General features: G+C 43.9%; 1 protein-coding gene across 1 annotated transcript in view; it reads right to left on the minus strand.

The window, feature by feature from the left end:
• Positions 1–22,902, minus strand: part of LOC134440751 (inactive phospholipase D5-like) — a 65,311-nt gene that overhangs the window by 14,293 nt on the left and 28,116 nt on the right. The window contains exons 2-5 of the mRNA XM_063190857.1: positions 15,642–15,778; positions 3,393–3,570; positions 929–1,043; positions 460–587 (exon numbers count right to left, since the gene is read on the minus strand). Of these exons, the coding sequence (XP_063046927.1) occupies positions 460–587; positions 929–1,043; positions 3,393–3,570; positions 15,642–15,778 (558 nt within the window). The remainder of the gene's footprint in view (positions 1–459; positions 588–928; positions 1,044–3,392; positions 3,571–15,641; positions 15,779–22,902) is intronic.

Raw genomic sequence — 22,902 nt, forward strand, 5'->3', positions numbered from 1 at the left:
TCTTAGCCTAGTAAGGCAGCCATAAGTTCCACATGCCCTCCGTCCCCCCTCGAGCACCTGCCCCCCAAAATGTCTGTCCACGCCACTGCCCGCCTCATTTCCATTTCAAAAAGCCCATTCACATTCCCGTGGCGTTCATCTGGACCTCTGATAAGGTTCGCTGTGTTTTTGCCAGAGGCTCCCTTCGCCACATGCATGCACAAACGAACATACGGCACGCAAACAACCGAGGCAACGCGATGTAGAGTGGGGAAAAAACGGGGGTGAATACGGTGAGTTATCTAGGGCTACACAGACTTTAAGAGTAGACTCGTGTTGCCAAAGAAACTTAATAATAAGCTCCCGGCAAAATAAATCAACAACATAATATCCTTGTGTAGTGTGTTTGCCGCTCCCAGCGCTGGATGGTGTAATGCACTGTAATGTAACGTAATGTGTCATATTAATGAGGTCCATTACCGTGGACAGCGCTCTCCAGTCCATGCCGGCACTGCCGATGTAGACATGCTTCCTGTCCACAACCCAGAAGGAGGACAGCAGCTTCCCATTGGTCAGGATAGTCATGTTCAGGTAGTGGATATCCGCACCTGCCAAGACAAGTCACTTACGGCTTACAGTAATAGGGGCTGGATAAGATTGTTGATTAGGCCTACCTAAATATTACTATATCCTGCAGTTATTATTCATCATTCATCCTTTTATTAACAACGTGAAATACAAGGTATACACATTGCACTGTATCTACACCGTTAATGACAAATCACTACAGGCTTAATGATGCAATCACCATTTTTTTTCTACAGCAGTTATTCATGTTTTGGTGTCATTTCCACAGACAACCAAAAGTGTGCACAATTCTGTTTATGTCTTCATCATCTTGGGCAGCACAGTGATGAAGCACAGTTCAGAGGGGACTGGACAGACCTACCATGACGAGAGAGGACCTTCAGCTCTTTGGAGTCCTCCAGAGTAAGACCACTGGCCACCTTCAGATTGACCTTCTGGGACTTCAGGCCCATCAATCTGTGGAACAAGAACCGGCCCTGTAGGAGAGGAGAGGAGAGGAGAGGAGAGGAGAGGAGAGGAGAGGAGAGGAGGGGAGGGGGAGGGGAGGGGAGAGGAGAGGAGAGGAGAGGAGAGGAGAGGAGAGGAGAGGAGAGGAGAGGAGAGGAGAGGAGAGGAGAGGAGGGGAGAGGAGAGGAGAGGAGAGGAGATGAGAGGAGATGAGAGGAGAGGAGAGGAGGGAGAGGAGAGGAGGGAGAGGCAAGGAGGGGAGAGGAGGGGAGGGGAGGGAGAGGAGAGGAGAGGAGAGGAGAGGAGGGGAGAGGAGGGGAGGGAGAGAGAGAGCAGAGGTGGGGAGGGGAGGGGAGGGGAGGGGAGGAGGGAGAGGAGAGGAGAGGAGAGGAGAGGAGGAGGAGGAGAGGAGAGGAGAGGAGAGGAGAGGAGAGGAGAGGAGGGAGGGAGAGGAGAGGAGAGGAGAGGAGGAGAGGAGGAGGAGGAGAGAGAGGAGAGGAGAGGAGAGGAGAGGAGAGGAGAGGAGAGGAGGAGGGAGAGGAGAGGAGAGGAGAGGAGAGGAGAGGAGAGGAGAGGAGAGGAGAGGAGAGGAGAGGAGAGGAGGAAAGGGTCAGCGGAAGTCAAGGCTGAACAACCGCAGACAGCTACTGCCTCCCAAAGGGACCTTGGATTGCTGGCTTCATGGCTCAAAAAATATAACATTTTTGCTCAGTATAGCAGGGTAAGAAGGCCCTGGTGCTCTGGTGATCAAAGGCAAGACTGTCTAATATACTATGGTGCAACCTTGGCTTCTCTGTTCCAAATTATTATTATCATTATAAACAGAAATGTGATAAGTATAAACAGCATGTTACATACTACTAACATCTGCATACGTTGACGAGCTAAGGCAAGTTTGTCTAATATTGCACAATATGCATGTAAAATAATGCTAAATACATTTACACCCATCAACTCCTCTATTTTGCTCTCCACTGACCGTGTAGTAAAGATGCCCCTTTGCTCCAAGGTGTACTTCTAGATAGATTGGGGCTGATAAGTGGCAGGCTCTGCCGTAAACAAATTCCTTTGTGTTATGTTTTAAATGGTAGAATATTTCCAGCGCTGCTGCACACGGTCTGTGTAGGCTACTGACAGGAAAAGGAAGAGAACGGCTGACAAGCAATGAGCTGCACTTTTGTGAAAATAGAATTTATTTGGCTGTGTAATGAGGCTTCAACTAGCATACTTGACAAACACAAAATCTACTTGGCAAACAGGATGGGGATGGAGGTGAGAGCAGCGGACAGAAAAGCACACACAGTCCCATTTCAATTGGCACCGTCAGAAATAATTACAAGCAATATACATATTCCAAAGGGGAAAAATGCTGAACTTGCTTGTGTTGAAACTTTTATTGTTCGGAGAATTTCTGCTCTTTATACATACTGTATGGTGTAGTGCCGTGGCGCTGACATTAATGATGGAATACATGTACTGTAAATAATAACACCATATGCTACTCACATCTGCTTTCATGTCATGTGTGTGTGTACACAATATATGCTGACAGTGTCAATCTGTGTGTATAGCTCTCGTAAGCAGTTAGACAAGATAGAAAGGGGACGCCCAGAGCAAAAAAAAAATCCATGGTGTCACAGTGCCTGCCTGCGGGAAGCCATTATGGGCCGACATTGACACGTGTCTGTTCAGTCTGACAAAAAAAGAAAAGAAAAGCCTGCTTGCGACACCGGCTCCAACTCTTAGTTCAATCAGCACCCTCTCAGTATGGGCCAGATGCCTCTGGCACCAGCGCAATAGCACTGCCACACACTGTGGAAAAAGAAATGGCTGTGGAAAACATCTGTGACAGGGGGGATTGAGTTACTGTGTGTGTTTGTGTGTGTGTGTGTGTGTGCGTGTGCGTGTGCGTGTGCGTGTGCGTGTGCGTGTGCGTGTGCGCGTGAGCATGTGTGCATGTATCCACTTTTTTGTTGTTAGGATAATGACAGATGAGCAATGCGATTGATTGGTCAATTGATCAACTTAGTGATAATTGTTTGTGTTGGTTGCCAAGACATGGCCCATGTCACGTCTGCATCAAACAATTACAACATCCTAAATCTATGACTGCCTGGATATAAAACTGTGTGTGTGTGTGTGTGTGTGTGTGTGTGTGTGTGTGTGTGTGTGTGTGTGTGTGTGTGTGTGTGTGTGTGTGTGTGTGTGTGTGTGTGTGTGTGTGTGTGTGTGTGTGTGTGTGTGTGTGTGCTTGCGTGCGTGCGTGCGTACGTGCGTGCGTGCGCGCACGCGTACGGGACTGTGTGTGTGTGGGAGCAAGATCGAAACAGAAAGAAAGAAAAAAGAACGAAAGAAAGAAAGAAAGACAGATCCCATACCTGTTTTGCAGTGGGGATGCTGGACTCGTACTCGGTGGAGTTTAGAGCCCAGTGAGGCGAGACGATCTCCACCTGGCGCGTGGCCAGATCCAGCAGGTGATGGAGGCCAGCGGCGAGAGGAGTGGTCCCGTTGTGGGCCAATGACACGTCTTCTGGAATATTCTCCACAATAATCATCCTGAGGAAAACATCAGATGTTAAGTGCTGGTTTTGTTGGGCGCACATTAGCAGTCTAAACACCCTGTGTGTACACTGCTTGTTACATTGTGAATCGACAATAAAGTGCACTTTGACTTTGGGTTTGATAACAGGAAATACATTGTGGGGGAGGATCATTTGCATTTGTCATCTTTACAATGAAATAAAGCACATGAAATGGCTTGCATCTTCAACTTAAAACTTTACAGTGCATAGCAGTGGCAGGATTTCGGACAACACATAAAACAAATTGCCACGTAATTAATGACATTGAAATGATAACAATCGTCACTTCATCTTCTCAGGGATATCTTTCATCTCCATATTACCCACGCATGTGGTTGGAAATGTGCTTGATTGGATTACCTTAAGACATAGGCCTACCGAGCTTATTCCATCGTGCCTGACTCATGCCCCTCCGCTTGCCTGCCAGACCAGACCATTGATTCAGAGAAACACAGTGCTGCTCGGAATACATTTGTCATGCAAGTGGGAAAGATTCAACATTGAAGGGGAGCTGCAGAAAGCAATGGGGAACCTGATGAGGTGGAGGGGGGCGCAGTGGAGTTGGTGGTGGTGGTGGTGGTGGGGGTTGTAAATCATGTGGAACGGTAATGGAGGAACTGAAGTGCGAAGTGAACACGGCCAGCCACTCCGCTCGTTTTACCTGGCCTGGGCAGCCGCGCCGCAGCAAATGAATGGCTGCAGCCAGCCCTGTAGATTGTAAACCATGAGACCGTGGCAATGTGTGATGAGAGCGAGGAGCGGAGCGGGAGGACAGTGTTTAGGGTTTAGCATAAAGGATGACGCTGCTCTGAGAGGTGTGTGTGTGTGTGTGTGTGTGTGTGTGTGTGTGTGTGTGTGTGTGTGTGTGTGTGTGTGTGTGTGTGTGTGTGTGTGTGTGTGTGTGTGTGTGTGTGTGTGTGTGTGTGTGTGGAGGCTGGGGGGTGATGAAGGTTACATGTGGTTCTCATGATGGATTAATGGAGCCGTTTCTGGGCCGGCGTAAATGATGTATAGGAGGAGATACGTCCTCACCTTGCGTGACACCAATTCACACTGAACAAAGAGCTCTGCACCGTGGCTGGCGCACGGAATGGAAAGATAATATTTGGAGTGTTAGTGCACTTAAACTCTCCCGGGAACCGTGGACGAGAAGAGAAAAGGCGGCAGACAGCCACACAGCCGTGGCTTCTACGGAGACACTGAGACATGGGATTTTGACCTCCAGTCCGTTCCCACTACTGCACAACAGAAATTTAAGATGGTGTTTTTAAAAATAGGAAAAAGTCAGCGACAGACGTAATAATATTACCCCTACAGTGGTAACCTTAAGTAGTATTTGTGGTTTCACTATGTGGTTTTATCCCATAGTTTTTTTGCAAAGGCAGACAAGGACATGGCTGTTTTTACAGTAAGAATAGTAGCCAAGGTTAAAAATAGATGACAAAGGGGTGGAAACTCGTTGAGATAGATAGATAGATAGATAGATAGATAGATAGATAGATAGATAGATAGATAGATAGATAGATAGATAGATAGATAGATAGATAGATAGATAGATCATTGACTGTTGTTACTCTTTAATAACATGCTGTTTAATTCCATGTGTTGCATTATGTAGCCCACATTTTGCTGTGATCAAAGAAAGACACTGCTGTATTTTTTGTATTTTTGGCACATAATCAGCAATAAATCTGAGCACTCTATTTTAGTTATACAATATTGAGAGTCATCTTATTTATTTATTTATTTTAAACTCACCGCCTTAACCCATAAGTCCTATATGTCATCCCCATACATCACATGCCTTACTCTGTCTGCAGCACACTCAGGCTAAGGAGAGATTCCCTGTCAGGGCATTTATTCTGAATTTACAGCATATAGGGACTTTGGAGCTGTGCCTCGCAAATCCCCTGATTTATGCCACTGCGTCTCTCAAACCAGCAAGGAGATTGTCATCTCCGCTTCCATAGTCAAAGTGTCAGGGACTTTTCATGAACACATTCATCTTGCACCGTGCTCATCTAAATAATTTCTGACCTTTGGTATTCAATTTCGTTTGTCTAAGGGTGATTAGAGCAGCTAATGCAATGTACTGTATTGTGTGCTTATAGATTGGTTGCAGGCTTATATTGTCTCACACATTTAGGGCACCAGTGAAGAATAAGATAAAACCGCAGACATTTACACCCTCATCTTGAAAATGTCAATGAGAAAGATAAACGTGAATTTAATCTGAACACAGTATAATGAATTTCTGTCCCGTGTCCTACCCAGGATAGATGCAGCCTGTGAGAAGATGACAGACAGACTCATCCACATGCATGTGAAAACGGGTCTTTGATCACGAGATTGAAAGCTGGAAGAAATTGCAACTGCACTGATAAGAATAGTGAATACGTGCATCTTGACATGTTGACTGAATCGTGTTCAACATAATGCTCAACGTAATTAAATGTTGTGGGTTTAGGACATTAATCAAGGCCTACCTTGCTGACTGGCGTGTTGACAGGCAGCCCTGTCAGGAGGGGCGGGGCAGATGAGTGAGCTATTGGGCTGCCGACATGCAGATACCTATCTGAACCAGCAGCCGTCCAACAGTAGGACTGGACTGGGCTGGTAATCTGGCATACAGGGCATTTTCCCAGTGGGTTGACAGCGCCCAGGGGCAAGCTACTGCTGTTTTTTGTTGTTGTTGCTTTTTCTTAGGGTCTGGCCCACAGTTTAGAGGGGACAAACAAATTCTAGGTTGTTTCGTTCGGAGGCGGTATTACGTGCCTACGTCACAATAGCTATGTGCGTTCTTGTTGCCGACGACGTTTGAATCGTCGCCTTGACAACCGTCCACACCGTCCCTAATCGTAACCCTAAACCTAACCATTCTCATTGCGATAAGCCACAGTCTCAACACTTCTCGGTTTTGCAGAGGAAGCCGGTGAAAAGACAAGGATGTCCATCTAGTCATCTTGTTTTCGCATCCTGGGAATGTACACATTCGAATCATTTTTGCAAAATCCAAATAGTACTCCCAAAAAGCAAATGTTTACAAGCGTTTTGCAGTCCTAGCTGATTGAGCGAGCGAATGAAGCTCAACCGCCTGCTGTCAGAATAAATGCCAGCCGATGACGTCACGGTGCCGCCTTCATTGCCGTTTTCAGAAATAAATGAGAACAAGTAGGCGGGGGTGTGACAGAAGCGGGAAGTGTTTGATTCGACTATGGCACATCTGCACAACGTTTAAAAAGTGGGGACAAGTCATTTATGGGCTTGGAAATATTGCCCCTACGGCTACCGTTGAGTGGATACCGTCTGACACAAAATCTTCCAAACTGCATCAAATGGGAAAAAAGTGGTATGGGTGTGTAGAGTGATGTGTTTTATTCCAGAAATAAGGCCCCACATGCAAAAAAACGTTTTTTCCCTTTAACCCTAAACCTAACCCTAACCTTAACCCTGCAGTAAACCTAACCTTAACCCTAAACCTAACCCTAACCCTAACCTTAACCCTAAACCTAACCCTAAATCGCTTGTTTGAAACTAGTGAGTCCCAGTGCAGTGCCCACTGCAGCTCGGCAACGAGGACGCGCATCACTAGTGCCGTAGGCACGTCCGAACGAAGTACCCTAGTTTTTGTGAATCCCCAGTGTAGAGGGCCAGGCCCAATGCTCCATCTCCGTTATAGATTGACGGAGTCAAGCAGGATAGTGGACACGTTTACATGATGTTTTTTAATTCTGAATTAATCATTCAGAATTAAATTGTTCCGTTGAGTTTGCATTGCACTTTCATATAATTCTGAGGTGCGTTTCTCAAAAGAGTAGTTGTTAACCAGTTAGCAACTTGGGTAGTTACCAAATTGCATTGAAAACAACAAAGTAGTTAATGTAGTAAAGCAACTACGGTTTCGAGAAATGCACCCATGAATTGCGCGGCATTTACATGATGTTTTCAAAGCAGAATTAAGATTAAGTTTTATTCAGATTTTAATTGAGTTAATTCTGAATTAAATGTCTCGGAATCGGCTTATAGGCCTATGTGAGGGGCCAGTTTAAGACACAAATCTCTGGGATGACTTTTGGTCTTCAGTCCAGCCCTTTACAACAGTGCACATACATACATGCTGCATTTACTGAGCATTAACCTGCAAAATATGTCATAAAATCACCTGTCGGCTCCCCCCTAAAAATGACTGATCGGTTTAGTTTGCATCACTGAACCCAAGCGTGAAATTTAATGTCCTCCACTCAAACATCCTGACAGCGCTCGTTCGTGACTGGAAATCACTGTTTATGTATGCTTTACTCACAATCTCATAATTTTCTTGATGAATTTGTGTACGTTTTTTACACTTGTAAGGAAGGGTCTTTTTGTTACAGCGGACGTGAAGATGTTTTTTTATCACAGGAAGAGAGCCATCAAGAGACGGCCCGTCTTCCAGTTTTAGGTTTCACCTCGTATCTGCTCTGGATCGATATCCCACCCTCCGGACGGACATTTGAGACCCCAACAGAAGAATGTGCAAACGTGATTACGACTGTTATTCTGGCGGCGCTAAGCCACTGCCTGTCTCCATTATTGCAATGAAGTATGGTTTTCAGCAACCAAATGTTAATGTAATTTAACATTTGTCAAATCAAAAGAGTCAATTCAAAACAGAAGAAGTGATTGTTGCAGGTCCCATCTGGCTAAGTCTTGATGTGGGCATCCTCATGACAAATCATATAGGCTAATTATGCTGGCATCTGACGTATGAAATCTGGATGGCCTCCTCCACTCCATGCTTTAAGAGACATTGTGCAGTGACAAGGACAAACACATCTCCATATCTTTTGTTATTATCCACTGCTTGATTTAGCCTAGCATTACATGCAGATGGCAGAGGCCAGAATAAACATTTTGAGATATCCATCTCTCATCTCACAGCCATCCACATGATTGCTGTTTCCAGTCTTCCATTAGCCCTTATCATCCAGGGAAGTCGACACGGGTGGACAAAGGGGTAAGTTGTCCCTGGCCTGTGGGGTGGGGGTACTCATTACAGTGTAATAGTTGCGGGACCCTTGAAGGTGATTTTGTCCTTGGCCCAGTCAAAGCTGTCCGCGGCCCTGTTATGTCCCTTGCTTTGTTTTTCGAGTGGACAGTAGCTGCTCACCGCTCAACAACCTCTGCTATCTCCAGTGCTAATTGCATAATCACCAGAGACAATGGCAAACAGGAGAGCGCTGTGAAGATCTTGAAATATCTCAAGCTTACTAAGTAGGGAGGCATTTAAGGATATGTGCATAATTTAGCAATTATCTTCTTTTCTAAGTTGTCTGCAATACAACAGAGTGGTCCTCATGGTGGTCTTGAAATAGCTTAAGTTTACATATATACCAAAGTAGGGAGGCATTATAAACTATGGCCTGACTGACAGATTGGGCTTTGCTGGGAGGAGGGAATGGTGGGTGAACGAGTGGTCATTCTAGTCACGGAAGCTTCTGCTGCAGTCAGTAGCCTCAGTTGCCTGAAGCTACATGAGGGGTCTTGGTTGGCTATATCTCTACCAACGTTACTAAGGGTTTCTCAGCTTTCATCTGCCCTAGCTATGTAATTTCAGTCTTAGCACGCACACGCGCACGCACGCACACACGCACACACGCACGCACGCACACACACACACGCGCGCACGCACGCACGCACGCACACACACACACACACACACCCGAGATAGGAGGAGGATATATTTTTCGTTCCGCAAGTATGAAAAAGTGAACATAGACACATGCTACAACAAAAGGCACACACCATGGGGAGACATTAATATTGAAGATCTTGCTTCAAATAATTTTCGGCAGCCTGAATACTTAAACATTTGCTTTTACCATTCACTCAGTTATTTCATTTTATGTGGTGGGAAAGCATAATAAATCACACATGGCACAGCCACAGAACGATTGCCGACCTACCGGTACTGATAAGTGTCTGAAATTTCGACAGTCAGTGTGTGTTCAGCGGTGGGAGTGTTGTTGCGCCATTCTCCCGAGAATGACTGGTTTGAGCATCAGAGAAACTAAAACCCAACAATGATCCATTTGAAGTACAAATATGGCTGCTGCATAAAGCAGAGGGGAATGCGGCGTGTGACTGAGGAGAGGATAATGAAGTGGGCCCAGGTCTGCTACATGCCCCACCAGGAAGACGCTGGGCCTAATTGGATCGGAGGTCTTGTGGAAGTAATTGATTTTCTTTTTAGCAGCCCTAGACCCAGACGTCCTCATTTGATCTGTTCCTTTGCCTCCAAATCAACATTGCTTCCAGAGAGAGCTAGACATTTCACAGTGTTTCATCTCTCTTGTATGGACTGTGGAGATATATAATTACGTCGAAGATTTGGCAGTTAAATGCACAACATACACAGATAATACACCTACATATGCGTAGTGCATGACATTTAATGAATAATTCACCTAATCTAAAACTGTAGATTAGAACTGTCAAATTTTCCTATGCATGATGCCTTACATTTTCAAAAAGTGAATATTATTGCTCTGACAAAAAAAGACGCGATCGAAGCAATGCGAATAGTTTATGACACATTTTGTTGGAGGGTAGGCTGAGCTGTCCCAATTCTGCGAGCGGATTTCAATACATCACATCTCTTTGTGTGCTATTATATAAGCTCCTTGCAATCTCATAAAAGCACCTCTCCGCTTGCAGTCTGCAGTCCCTATGTTGACAAAGAATGTCCTGAAGTGACTGGGCAATTTGTGTCTGAAACATGCAGAGCTACGTTTTCCCCCTATAGCTAATGAGTCTTTTAGTCAGTGCACTGCTCTTCAGAATATCTAGTAGAGGGCATCGTGTCAGAATAGTGCTCTATCTAGTCAAGACAAAACATCACAAAACAAAGGCTTAGTAGTCTCAAGGCAATGCTGTTGTGAATTTCTCAAAACCAAAGTTGCTTACTACATTAGCTACTTTGTTGTTTTCAATGCATTTTCCCATTGGCAACTATCGAAGTTGCTAATAGGCCAACAACTTCTCTTTTGAGAAACTCACCCCAGCCTTGCAGGCAGGGATGCTGACAGCTTTTGCCAGGCCCAGGACAAAGTCATCTGAAAGGCCCCCCTACCCAATACATACAATGGGCACCCAATTATGGGCACCCTATATATCCCAGGGCCCAGGACAACATACCCCTCTGTCCCCCTCCTGTCGGTGGGCCTGCTTGCTTGCAGGATCGGCTCCGGGTCCGTGCTGTTCAGTTCTGTACTGCTGAGCATCTGATCAAAGCTCCACCGCAGGATGGAAACAAGTGCTGAGGTCTAATCATTGTGACATGCACTGACAGCTAACAGAGGCCCTGATGCCCTTTGTTCTCTGGGGGTAGAGCAGTTAGAGAGGTGATAAAGGCTGTCGGCGGGTAAAGGGAAAATGGATATATTTAGAGGGGAGAGCGAGAGGGAGCGTGAGGTGGGGGACCCTGAAAGAGTCTTCCATCTCTCTCACACACACACACACTCGGAGAAGAAAAGAGGGTGATGGGGGAGAGCGGGGTGATGGAGGAATCAATTTCAACTTTAGCGCGCAAGATTACATTTTCGACACTTATTGGTGGGAAATGGAGAGCAGATTGCTCTTGGGGGCAGGTTTAAATGGCTCGGTCTGGGAGATGTTCCAGTAACAACCTACAGTACATAAATTGGCACCAGCGGCGATTTGTGAATTGCAGTGTAATGATACCCAAATGGGTCCATCAGACTTCAATCCACTCCCACAATGATCACGGATGCCAGGGTGCTAATAGCGAGGAGGAGGAGGACACTCGCGGCCTAACGACATTTCAGCACCTCCTTTTGGACGTAACGTCATCACGACATATGCGCCTCTAATACCATTTCACTTCACAGTTTGTAGGCCTAGCCTTAACTGCACAATGGCAAAAATGCATTGAAAACACATGTCAACGTTTACTTGGCTATTCCATGTAATCCAATTCTATAAACAGATCCATGCCACATAATATTTGTTTGTCACAGGCTGGTTCTTGCTTTACAAATGCCTATTTTTGAGCGGTGTAGAATTGCATATCATTTTCAGTATCATCTTTCTGCTTGGTGATATACAAGTAGCCTCTATCTCTTTTCCGATGGCTGAATATATTATTCCTTTTGATGTTGGGTGGTGTCTACATGGCTCCATCCAGCTGCATCCATAACTGCATTACGCCACGCAGCGTTGGGTGGGCGGTTGGATCTGTGTTGTTAATTGTGGTTAGAGTGTGGTGACATGCACTGATTGGCTTATTTACAAAGAGAAAATTCTAGAACATTCCACATTGAATGGAAACAACAGAAGTGACTCTTCTACAGACTGACTGACAGACCTGTGCTCTGCTCTGCATTACTGTTTGTGTTGCATTCTGTTCTGTACATCTGCCAATGACTTCTATTGGGCTATACATACAGACAGCTACATCACCGTAAAAGGCGCCCATGGTACGTGGTTTTATAGAAGCAAAAGGTCACCCCCACAATACTGGCGCCGTCAAAATTATTATCCGTGTCATCGTTGCAAAAGCAATAAAGGATGAGAAGTTACATCTTACATCATTGAACCAACTGGGTGGGAAAAGCTACAAGAGTAGGCTACATACTGTAAGAAGGCTTGTGGAACATTTCATCTTGGTTCAGTACTGCAGGTTAGTGTTACTAGTGGCATTATATTATGAATTTCATTATATTTTTAGGGTTTTTAGATGCGTCCACGCATCTCTATATGAGGCTTTGTCCGTCCATTGGTTTGTTCGTTGGTCCGTTCGCCGTGACGTGTTTTTCCAATCATTGAAAACTGCTTCAAATTGATGATAAACCACTGAATTATGATTCATATGAACTTTTTTTGTCAAAAATGTCAAATGTCAAAATTGTCAAAAATGTTCGGACGCATCGTTGTCTGCCTGTCGGATTTGTTATTAGGGGTTTTAGGTCTTTTATGCCTTCGCTATGACAGCATAGGTGAAAGAGACAGGAAACCAGCGGGGGAGAGAGATGGGGGAGTGCCAATAAATGACCCATGGATGGAATCAAACCCGGGTCCCCGGATCCATGTCATAGCACCTCAACCCACTCAGTCACAGCAACCCCCTCTCTGATCTTCTTGGTATATTTTGGGTAATGCCGTGTCCAGACCAAGAGTGAACTACGCTGCCTGGTAGCGTGGGTAGTAGAAGAAGTTTCGCCTTGAATTCGCTGTATTTGCTCCAGATGCAGCATTGACATGTTTAACTCAGCTAATCACATAACGGCTCTGGCTTGACAGCCTGGGACATTCGGAGATATGAATGTTGCTATTGGTTTTCGCCGAACAGCGTCAGAGCGAATTCGCCTGCGATTAGATTCAGTTTAATCTTCAAAATTCGCTCTGGTCGCGCAAGAAGCTTCGCTCCTGGCGAATTCGCTTTGGTAGCGCAGGTCGCGTGCCCTCCATAGAGAAATAATGACTTCCGTCGCTTCATTCGCTCCGTTCGCTCTTGGTCTGTACACGGCACAACACTTTCTATGTGCCCAGTATTCAAAGAGAGTAGAGTAGAGTAACTTTACTGATCCCCGAGGGTAAATTCAGAGGTCAAGTAGCTTGTAGCATAAGTAACATAAGACCTCACAAAAATACTGTCTTTCCACTGATAGAACACAGTTATATAGCCTAGCATGCTCTAAAGCAGTGTTTCCCAAACTATGGTACGCGTACCCCTAGGGGTACGCAAGGTGGTGGCAGGGGGTACGCGAGAAGATTTTGAATTTTGAAAAAAAAAAAAAAAATGCAGGAAAAAAAAATCAATACCTTTTAATATTCGAATCAGGAATGGGCATTGATGTTTTGGGTATGTCATGGGTATTGGTTAAATTGTTTCAGTATCCTATACATCTTAATTTATTTTTCCATGGGGGTTAATCGCAAAATCAGCTGTTTAGGAGAGTCGTGTGCATGGCACATCTCTGTGTTCCATCTCCCGGAGGAAGAGACGAGTCCCTGCGGCAGTCTCTCAGTCTGCATAGTGCAGCATCAAATGAATAACAAAGCATCATCACACTACTTTCTGGAGTTGTTGAAGAGTTTCTGGACTATTTGCTTCAACCCACAAGTACCTGTGATTACGCCAAGAGTAAGATAATAACTTGCTACTTGTTTGGAATTTTGATATAAGCTTTGTCATCTGGTTCGTCAGGCATATTGCAGGCTATGTGTTTATTAGCATGCTTTTAGCATGCTCTTAGCGAACTGCTATGTTCATGCAATGTCATTTTTTAGCCAAGAGCAGTCATCGTACCTACTAACACCACCCTAAATATCCGTAATTCGCCGTGAACAAATTAATTTGATGAGCTTGGCGCTGAATGTTCAATTTAGTTTCAATGTAGGCGCAGTCACAGGTCCATCCAATTTCATTCAAATATTAACTTTGGCTACAAAGTTGATATGGCTACCAGCATGGCACATTTTAATCTACATGGACACCTATAAGTACCCTCTCCTTAGTAAGTGCTGATGGATCGCTAAACAACTGGTTGAAAACATGTGAATTTAGCAACCTTAATGGGCCATTACATCTCTGGCTGGAAGCCTTTAGTGACCAACTGGTGTAGCCTACAGAACATGTTGCAACAACTTCAGCTTGATACAGGTCTAAGTGAGGGAATTTAATTAATGTTTTTTTTTTTTTGTGTGGGGGGGGGGGGGGGGGGGGGGGTACGCGGATGGAGCTGAAATGCTTCAAGGGGTACGTGATGTGAAAAAGTTTGGGAAGCACTGCTCTAGAGTTATATACTCCACTCATACAATGTTTTAGGCAAAGATGGCTTGCAACACACAACATCGCAAAGCGATGTGCTGTAGTGCTGTATAAACACTTTCTAACCATGTATTAATATGTTTACGGGAAACTGATGTGGTGAAACAACTATTTTGATGCGTATCATATCATATAGAATAAAAAATGAATAAAGATGGGTAGAAGTGGTAGTGGTAGAAGTGACTTTTTGTGAATTGCATCCTACTGTACTGCCAAGCACTGCCCCTATCCCGAATACCCCCTGATGTGCACGTCCTGTTCCTGCTAGAGTTCTCCTACCCTCCTGCAGTCCCTACAGGTCTAATATGTGCCTGCAGTTCCAGCTGCTACAGTTCTTGTACCTGCAGTTCCTGCTACAGTTCTCCTACCCTCCTGCAGTCCCTGCTACCAACCGTATCTCTTTCATTTCGTGAAGTATTCACGAAAAAAAATACTTTAATTTTTGTGGTGCATTCACGTTATTGCCCGTTTTTCGTGGTTGGGCAACGAAACGCTGCCTATTCATTTGAATTGCCCGACTGCTGCCTAGCGACCCACTAGTTTGACGTCCTTTCGGTACCGTCACATGGTAATCAAACATTTCAAACAAGCAATTTAGGGTTAGGTTTAGGGTTAGGGTTAGGGTTAAGGTTAGGGTTAGGGTTAGGTTTAGGGTTAAGTAGGGTTAAGGTTAGGGTTAGGTTTAGGTTTAGGTTTAGGGTTAAGGTTAGGGTTAGGTTTAGGTTTAGGGTCGTATGACATAAGGCGTAAGTACCGAAAGGGCGTAGAATTAGTGAGTCCCGAGTGTATCAGCAGTGTTCTGTCAGTACCCCCTCCCAGTCCCTGCAGACGCTTGGATAACCATACCAGCAGTATGGCAATTCAAATGAATAGGCAGCGTTTCGTTGCCCAACCACGAAAAACGGGCAATAACATGAATGCACCACGAAAATTAAAGTTATTTTTTCCTGAATACTTCACGAAATGACAGAGATAGGGCTCCTGCTACAGGTCTAATATGTGCCTGCAGGTCCAGCTGCTACAGTTCTTGTATCTTCAGTTCCTGCTATAGTTCTCCTACCCTCCTGCAGTCCCTGCTACAGGTCTCCTACTGTATGTACCTGCAGTTCCAGCTGCTACAGTTCTTGTACCTGCACGTCCTGCTACAGTTCTTGTACCTGCAGTTCCAACTGCTACAGTTCTTGTACCTGCAGTTCCTGCTACAGTTCTTGTACCTGCAGTTCCTGCTACAGTTCTCCTCGGTGATGCCGTCCTCATCTTCTCCCCACACGTCCACTGCTGAGAAGATCAGGGCCACCAGCACAGCGAAGCAGCACACCAGGGCAAAGATCACAATACACTTCTGCTGAGACTGCAGAGAGAGAGATCCGAGATCAGAGAGAGAGAGAGAGAGAGAGAGAGAGAGAGAGAGAGAGAGAGAGAGAGAGAGAGAGAGAGAGAGGGAGAGAGAGAATGTACGTAAGTTGAAAAAGACAGACAATGTGTTTTAGCAAAGTGTGTGTGAGAGTCCGGGAGAGCATATGTCTGTGTATGGAGGAAAGGATTGTGTGTGTTTGTGTCGGTAACAGAGCAAGAGACAAGAGAAAAAGATAAACATTGAGCCTTGTTATTTTTACACTCCAAGAGCACCCATAGGTGCACACGCACACACATACAGGGGCCTGCAAACACCAAATGTATTGTGTGCACAGCAAACCAAGCGATAACAATGCATCGCCAAGGGAATTCATCAGGGGAAAAAATAGAGTTGTCAGCCCCATGCAGCGTTCGGACACATGTTCGTGTCCCATTCAGAAGGTGACCCAGGGGGAAGGGTATTTCTTACTTACCTGCTATTATTTATGGCACATGGTCTGACATGTTATGTATTGTTGGGTAGACACCAAATGTCTTCCATATGGTGAAGCGATGACCCCCATTCACACAAAACAGGACAGTGAAGAATGGGCGCTGCTTCAGTGTCGATGCAGTGGAGAGTGTTAAGAGAGACGAGCTCAAGAGTTTTCCGTTCTGAACCACCTTTACATGAGAGTCATGAAGCCGTAAATCTGTTTCAACTACAGTACGGTAAACTACGGTATAGGCTATATAACTCCAGCACAGGGACTGTTTCGCTTTTACCTTTATACATGATCTGATGATGTACAAACACCTGCCTATGTGTCAAACTAATAAATAACAGCTTTTATTTTTATAGTGACTACTACTAGACTACTCTTTTTGTTCCTGTTCTTGTTGTATGTTGTGTGTGATCCATAGCCTCGTATCAGATTCTACAATTGGCTTGTTAGAAGCACATTATTTATTGGTCTTTGAAATATTGAACGATAAGGTAATAAAATATGAATGATATATTTCTCTGTTCTGATTAGGTTAGATTTGGGGTTCAATAGCTTCAAGTGGGTTGGTAAAAATCCAATGGTAATTTAATCCCATTAATCCAAGAGAAGCCTCAAAATCTTGTAAAACAACCTTTGAATATATGGAACAGAAAAACAGCAAATTGAAGTGAAAAGCTAAATCTACCATGAGACAAGACAGACCAATCAAGCTTTCTACCTCTCTCTCAAAAACACCCCCCCACACACACACGCACACGCACATACACCATATACACACCTACATGTATCTTCTAGGGCTTCTAGGGTGTAATGTATGACCTCTGCCTGCCACTGCAGAGCACACAACACGTGTGAAGTGTTTGTTTACAACTAAACGAAAGGACGTGGAAGTGGACGGCTTGCGTACGCAATCTTGAGACCGTGCCAGGTTCATGTCTGAGGCACAGGTCCAGAATCAATAGAACCGTATTACAAGAGCAATTCTCTTTGATTAAAAAAACCCCCACATGCCTTCAGACAATCCCCCTATAAGCTGTGCTCATTAAAAATAATGTTGACCCCTGTGAAATTTGAACTCTATACTACCGGCCTGACCTTTGTAAACTTTTAAGTACAGGTCCCATTTCTGTAAACATAAAACAGCACACAGCTCCACTGAGCACTGACATGTAAGGCAGTGTTACCGGGCAAATACCCCAGCCGCGCCAAGATCAAGCGACAGAGAATCGCTGGACTGTGTAGCAGTGATATAAGTGATAGAAGCGACAGAGTTTGATGTCTGTCAAAAGCAGAATGCAAGCATTCCAACATTCCCATTGGCTGTGGCGGCTGTCGCCAAACCACATCATAGCTAATTTGCATAATATAGTCCAACTACAAACTGTCGCTCAAGTCATGCGGATCGCCTCTAGTCGCCAGAATCGCTTTAGTTTAGACTCAATACAAAGTCAATTACTTACGTCGCTGGAATCGCTCATGTCGCGCTTGGTCTATTTGTGCCTTTATATCCGAGGCCATTGTTTGCATCAAGAAGAGCATCCCATTACAGTTTTTCTCGATTGCCTACACACAATTTTCGGAATCGGTCTTCGAATTCTCAAAACTCTAGACACAAATCTCCAAACCTCACACACAATGGGCCAAACTCTTCACTACCTCTGAAAAATGCACGTCTTGCCTCAAAACAATGTACTCTCTTCTAAAAACCTCATTTTGTCGTCAAATCACACACACAGACAGTCACTATAATACACATTTGCAGACACATTAAAACACTGTTGGGCACAGGGTAAAACTAATTTCTCCCAGTAACTTGGGCTTTTTTTGTTCTGGATTGCATGGATACTGTGACATAAGTTGGAAAAACTTCATTCCCACAACACACAAACAGAAACAAAGATTTTTATGTCTTTTTCACAAAAATAACACAAAGATAAACCCCACTGCCTATTTGGCAGTACAAAAAACCCAATACATTACTGTATAGAATATTGCTATGAAAAAAAAACCCTCTATACTCAACTTGAAACACAGTAGAAACTTATTTTCTACAGTGTTCTACTTACTAAAGAGGGTATTTTTCTGTAGTAAAATACTGAAATATTGTTTTTAGACTCAGAGTACACAGACGTGTATATACAGTTTTTCTCGATTGCCTCCACACAAGTTCTGGTACTTCACACACAATTCTCGGAACATCTCACCCATTTCCCAACTCCCCTAACCAATGTCACTGAACACTAAACACAATTCCTACTTAACACTCAAATTCCAGTTTTAAAACACACTCTTTTCACACCATTACACACAATTCTCTGGATTACACTCAATTTTCATAAAGAAAAACACTGGGTTTCTCTTGGAACACACTGTCATTCACAACACTACAATCAACTGCAACTATGTTCACTTCCTCATCACATGGGCAAACTCTCTTCATACCGGTTTACAATCTGAAATCATCACCCCATAAGGACACACATTGCATGTCATATTGATGAAAAATGAGTGGATGCATTTGAACTCAAAAATATGTTACGTATACAAGACATAACTTTCATGTGGTTACCCAATATTTTACAATACATTAGTGCAATTTTTTAATATTTTTAAAAAATATGTAAAATATATACACGTCTGTGTCTAAAAACAATATTTCAGTATTTTACTACAGAAAAATACCCTCTTTAGTATCTTTGTGTTATTTTTGTGAAAAAGACATAAAAAATCTTTCTGTTTCTGTTTGTGTGTTGTGGGAATGAAGTTTTTCCAACTTATGTCACAGTATCCATGCAATTCAGAACAAAAAAAGCCCAAGTTACTGGGAGAAATTAGTTTTACCCTGTGCCCAACAGTGTTTTAATGGGACTGCAAATGTGTATTGTTGTGACTGTCTGTGTGTGTCATTTGACGACAAAATTAGGTTTTTAGAAGAGAGTACATTGTTTTGAGACAAGACGTGCATTTTTCAGAGGTAGTGAAGAGTTTGGCCCGTTGTGTGTGAGGTTTGGAGATTTGTGTGTAGAGTTTTGAGAATTCGAAGACCGATTCCGAAAATTGTGTGTAGGCAATCGAGAAAAACTGTAAAAATTGCACTAATGTATTGTAAAATATTGGGTAACCACATGAAAGTTATGTCTTGTATAACATATTTTTGAGTTCAAAAACTAAACAAATGGGTTTTCTCCTTGCATCCACTAATTTTTCATCAATATGACATGCAATGTGTGTCCTTATCTGGTGATGATTTCAGATTGTAAACCGGTATGAAGAGAGTTTGCCCATGTGATGAGGAAGTGAACATAGTTGCAGTTGATTGTAGTGTTGTGAATGACAGTGTGTTCCATGAGAAACCCAGTGTTTTTCTTTATGGAAATTGAGTGTAATCCAGAGAATTGTGTGTAATGGTGTGAAAAGAGTGTGTTTTAAAACTGGAATTTGAGTGTTAAGTAGGAATTGTGTTTAGTGTTCAGTGACATTGGTTAGGGGAGTTGGGAAATGGGTGAGATGTTCCGAGAATTGTGTGTGAAGTACCAGAACTTGTGTGGAGGCAATCGAGAAAAACTGTAAGAAGATTATGACACCATGGATCCACCACAGAAACACCTGCATGTTTAATTGTGTTTACACTACTTTGCATTAGCAGAAGAGAGATGACTTAATTATTATCATGCTACTTGGTCCAAAGCACTCAAATTTAATTGCAACTTTTAGAAGCAAACAGATGTGCGGGTAAAATGCAGGAAGTGTGAAAGGATGAACAAATTTAGATCCTGTATTTAAAACTGGGCTTGTTAGTTTTGGACATGAAGTAGGGACAGCCGCCAAGACTCTGCATTATACAAAGAAATAATATTATTTATGAACCATTTTCAAAGCATGATGTTTCACAGCGGATACCTCTGTGTTAAGTCCAGCCAAATATCCTTTTTAAAAGCGCATCACTGTCTGGCAGGACTAGACATGTTTTACATCCTGTTTTAGATTCAAACTTATCTGGCAGCTCGGGGACAAAATAACCACTGATGTTGATCTTGAAGTCTCCCTGCGTGATGTGTTAGAAACCTGAAGTGAATCTGAAATTCCCTCCACCCTATCAAACTTGATGCATTTAAAAAACTTTTTGACTCTGATGAAGACGCACTGCGTTGAAACGGTACTCATGCTCGCACCACAATAAAAAACAGAAAAACTTATCCTGTGTGCTCCAGACGTCCTTGGCCCAGTCTCCTTTGAAGTGGACCAGCTTACTCCAAACTGAATACAGTCCCAGACTGTGAGCACCAAGAAAGCTAGAGCGCAAGTGACCTCCTTTCCTCCGCATTTAAAAAACAATTTGAAAAATGCACCTCTACTTTTTAATTGTTTGTTTGCCTATTGTGAGTATCCAAGGGGGGCAGGCAGGTCAGAGAGTTTGGGGATGCTTGTTTGCTCACTGTTTATGTTGATGCCTGCAGCCCTGGGGTGGTGTTAGTCCACACACAGCTCTCCTAGCCAAGTCCAACAAACAAACAAAACAGAATCAACTCGGCTACAAATCAGTGTGTTTGTGGATATCCAAGGCAGAGCACGCCAGATGGTTCCATGACCCAAAATAAACCATTTATCACCACTCTACTGTGTGTGGAGAGTTACACCTCGCTCGAGGCACACGCTCCGGTGATAAAAGCTAAGCAGGCCCACCCCTTGACAAGTTTTCGCCAAGGTTCAATGAACACCATACCCCCATGTCATTGAAATTCTATTCCTGAAAGGGATTTTTATGTAAAAGATTATAAAAGACCAATCTTGAAAAGGGGCTGTTAAAAAAAACGGCTTGTCATTCATTTTCATTCCAAGACTGCAGAGCTGCCAAGGATTAGGACATGCACCAGCTTTGTTCCCACTGAACTCTCACATTCGTTTTCGTCAAATCTTTTACCCTTAGCTCTGACAGTGTATGTGACCCCTTTTCATTTTCCTGATCAAGCCTGATCATGCAGCTCATTTTTCATCGGGAGCTCGGGAGCTTCACTGAGACAAGCTCAACTGGAGCAGCCAGGCACAGATCTTGGAACTACCCAGCTGGAGATATCAAGCAGAGCACTACTCATCCGTGCAAGCTGTGCATCCGAAGCGGAGAGATTGAGTAAAAGTGCAAAACAGCTTTGATAGCTGTCTGTATTCAAGTCAAATTAACGCACAACATTTGGGTTGCTACTATCACCAGAAAAGACTCGGATAGAGACTGCGCACAGGAAACAACACAGAGAACGTAGGAAAGGAGAAATATGTGATCTAAATAAAAAACAAGAAACTAATTTCAAAAAATCTGAAAACTTCCCATGACGTTTCCTTTTTTAAAAAAAAATCTTCCCCAATGGCTGTGAGTCTCAGGATAGTGATTGGCTAAAAAAAGAAAATAGTAGGAAATGGATCGCACTCAATTTTTCTTCTTTCTTGTTGTTTAAGTGACACTGAAGAAGGCTCTGTGCAGCCGAAACGTCTGTCATGTCAGTCCCTGCAATGTTAAAATAAAAAGGAAACAACAAGAAAGAAGAAAAATTGAGTGCGATCCATTTCCTACTACTAGATTACCCCAGAGACGCACCAACAAGACGGAAGAGCGCGGTGTGTAGAAGATAACCTTGTAAAAAAAGAAAATAGCCATGATATGTGTCAAACTAATTCTCCTCAAATCAGAACACATTTAGGCTAATACGTGTCCAGGAAATACTCCTACACCTACTAAGCAGATTGCATGCTACTTTGCTTTGAATCACCGCCATGGCTTCACCATCTTGGGTCCTAAAGTCAAAGTCGCATCTTGTCTCTAGGCTAGACAGGCAGACGCTTGGGGCCCCCAAGCCCCTTGATGGGGAATAAAAGCTCACATTTTGCGATTTTTTTTCAATTCCTTTGAATTTTCACTTGGGGCCCCAGTTGATACAGTCACCTCTAACTGTAAAGTGGAAAATACATGTAAGGGGCTCCGCACATCAGTTCTGACAGCACTGCAGAGCACTTTCGCTTCTAACACAATTCCGACCCCCAAACCCAATTTCACACGAACAAAGCATGGCTAGTCAATGGGCGGCTCCGACAAAATAGAACTCGTCTCTAATTGCTAGCCGATGTCCGCGGACATCGCTCGCCAGTGTGCAGGGTTCTATTAAAAACAATGGAATCGAACTTTTCCGGAGCAGTGCTCTGCAGTCTGCACTTTGTCGGAGCAGGTGTGCGAAGGCCCTAAGGCACTACATGGCACTGCAGGGCACACCCCTGTGGCCCTTAAGTAGAGTAGGGTGGTAATAAAACACCACTGTGGGCAGCTACATCCTCTGAGTAATGGGCCTGGTGCTAAATTGGTATCCTGAAGAATGTGTTTAAGGCTATCAAGCTGCTCAATTGACAGGTATAAATGGCCGGTCGACCGTCTTGAGACAGTGGCAGAATAAAAGCAATGGAAAAGCAGTCTGCAACTGGGAAGCATGCCCACAACACTGCACTGAGGGCACTTACTCACTGCAGCTTACAGCACTGTGAACCACAATGGACACTTTTAGGTCTTTTTCTCTGCTGTGAATACAGAAAACCCCTTGTTGTTCTGGCAATATCTCCTGCTCACAGTCACTAAAAATGTTTTAAAATCTGC

The sequence above is a fragment of the Engraulis encrasicolus genome, chromosome 24 (assembly GCF_034702125.1).
Source record: "Engraulis encrasicolus isolate BLACKSEA-1 chromosome 24, IST_EnEncr_1.0, whole genome shotgun sequence".
In the NCBI taxonomy this organism is placed as follows: Eukaryota; Metazoa; Chordata; class Actinopteri; order Clupeiformes; family Engraulidae; genus Engraulis; species Engraulis encrasicolus.